At 41.3% G+C, this 1,993-nt stretch overlaps 1 protein-coding gene across 3 annotated transcripts in view; it reads right to left on the bottom strand.

Annotated features, from left to right (window-relative positions):
- The window catches only part of ALS2 (ALS2, alsin Rho guanine nucleotide exchange factor), a 55,368-nt gene that overhangs the window by 36,318 nt on the left and 17,057 nt on the right, over nt 1-1,993 (bottom strand). For all 3 annotated transcript variants that reach the window (XR_002772103.1, XR_002772104.1, XM_023510396.1), the window contains exon 4: nt 349-1,280. Coding sequence is in view for 1 of the 3 variants with exons in the window: in XM_023510396.1 (XP_023366164.1) it covers nt 349-1,280 (932 nt within the window). In the remaining 2 variants the exon portion in view is untranslated. The remainder of the gene's footprint in view (nt 1-348; nt 1,281-1,993) is intronic.

The raw sequence follows: 1,993 nt of genomic DNA, 5'->3' as shown, positions 1-1,993 counted from the left end.
TACCTTATTTCCCTCAACAGTGGCTAGAGGGAAGATATGTATATTTATTAGGAAATTTATAGTTTTACTAGCATGAAAAAAAGTTTAAAATGGGATTTTGCTACTTACAAAGCCAAGCATGACATCTTTCAACACCATAAAGGGCAGGAACGTGAACATAAAAAGTGATTCTGAATTAATTTAGGTTCTTTCCTTATCTAGGAATTACCTTATAAAACAGAATTGTAGTCAAACTCAAAAAATAAAAAGTACTACCAAGCCCTAAACATTTTAAAGTTTCTAAAGAACAGCTGATATGATAAGGTTCAATTCCAGACACACATTTATGTTATAAAATTTAGCTGGTACCTGAGGTGCTGCTGGCTTTTCACTGTTCTCTGAGTCCTCTTTTATTGAATGATCTGACAATTTCTGCAAGTGCTCATTTACTGCCTGGGTGTCAGGGTATGATGGTATGTTTCTGGCAGAAGAAATTTCAGTTGTTCCCATGATATTCTGTTGGGAAGAAATGGCATCGCCACTGGTGGTCTGAACGCTTTCCCCATTCAGTTCAGTGGTGACAGGCGCGTCCTTTGCTGCAGGAGCGTTCTCAACTCCCTGGCTGCCAAGGGTTTCAGGTGAGGGGCTGATGGCAGCGCTGGCATGGCTTTCTGCCTGGGATTCTGACAGTGTCACACCTAATGGGCAACAATGGCTGTCTGATATAATCACATGGTCTTCTTTGTCAGTCATGGTGATTAAGAGCTGGCTGCACTGGTTGCATCTTTCTGGGACTGGCTTCAAATCCTGAGAAGGGAGGCATTGTACAAGTGCTAAGCTGTGGAAAGCACCACAGGCAACTTGGAGCACCACTCGCCCAGCGAGATGTTCTATCTTTTGGGGCTTTGTCACTGGGAAGGTGGTGGTGATGAGACCCAACTGACAACCAGTACCCCATGCCCAAATCTCTCTGCTGATTGACAATGCCAGAGTGTGCTCCTCGCCACAGGCCAACTGCAAAATCCTGACTGATAGCAAAGGACTGGTCTCAGAATCAGAAATGCTGACAGGACTTGGTTCTGGCACATACTGCTGGTTAGCTACAGCACACTGGCCAGCAGAATTCTCCCCCCACATGTACACTACACCACTTTCTGTCACGGCTCCATTGTGGAAGCTTCCTGTTGCCACAGTAACAACGTATTGCCCAACCAGGGCATTTTCTAGAACAGGGCTACTTGGACAAATCTCTGCTGGTTCACTTCTCCAAGAAAGGGTCCCAAAGCTGTAGACTTCACCATCTAAAGGTTTAAAAAAAAAAAAAAAGGAAAGCGTTAGTGAACAAGAAATTTTATTAGCAAACTTTCTGTCACCTATACATTTAACAAAATAGGATTTTTTTTTTTAATTTTTAAAAACCCAGTTATAGAGATTTGGTTGAAGTCTATGGTATTTTACATTCATTCATCTTTTTGTAAATAACACATTTTAACATTCTGCATTATGGGGAGAATTTCTACAATTTGCAGGAGGCTACTCCTTTCCTTCAGCTTCTTCCTAAGAACTCCAGTCCACTATTAATGGCCACCACCACAGAGTATAACAGAAGCAGATTCCAAGTATTCGAGGACAAAATAACAATCACATCAAGACAAAAGAAGTGGAAGATAAAACACACATTCACTGATATCTAGAACATTAGAACTATTACTAAAAAGTCAGAATAGCAGGAAATTATGCAATGGAATAAAAATACTAGAGACTCATTTTGGCCAAAACTAAAAAATTAGCTTTAGCAGCAACTGTTAACATGACATGGCTGTGTTCACGTTGTATATTATATAATGTATAATTTGTATTTTTTATTTTTTTGAGGTAGTCTCACTATATCGCCCTGGGTAGGGTGCCTTGGCATCACTGCTCACAGCAACCTCAAACCCTTGGGCTTACGTGATTCTCTTGCCTCAGTCTCCCAAGTAGCTGGGACTACAGGCACCTGTCACAGTACCCAGCT

This window comes from Otolemur garnettii, unplaced genomic scaffold, assembly GCF_000181295.1.
Source record: "Otolemur garnettii isolate 467f Iridium unplaced genomic scaffold, OtoGar3 scaffold00013, whole genome shotgun sequence".
Taxonomy (NCBI): domain Eukaryota; kingdom Metazoa; phylum Chordata; class Mammalia; order Primates; family Galagidae; genus Otolemur; species Otolemur garnettii.
This window is presented reverse-complemented; position numbering and strand designations above follow the sequence as displayed.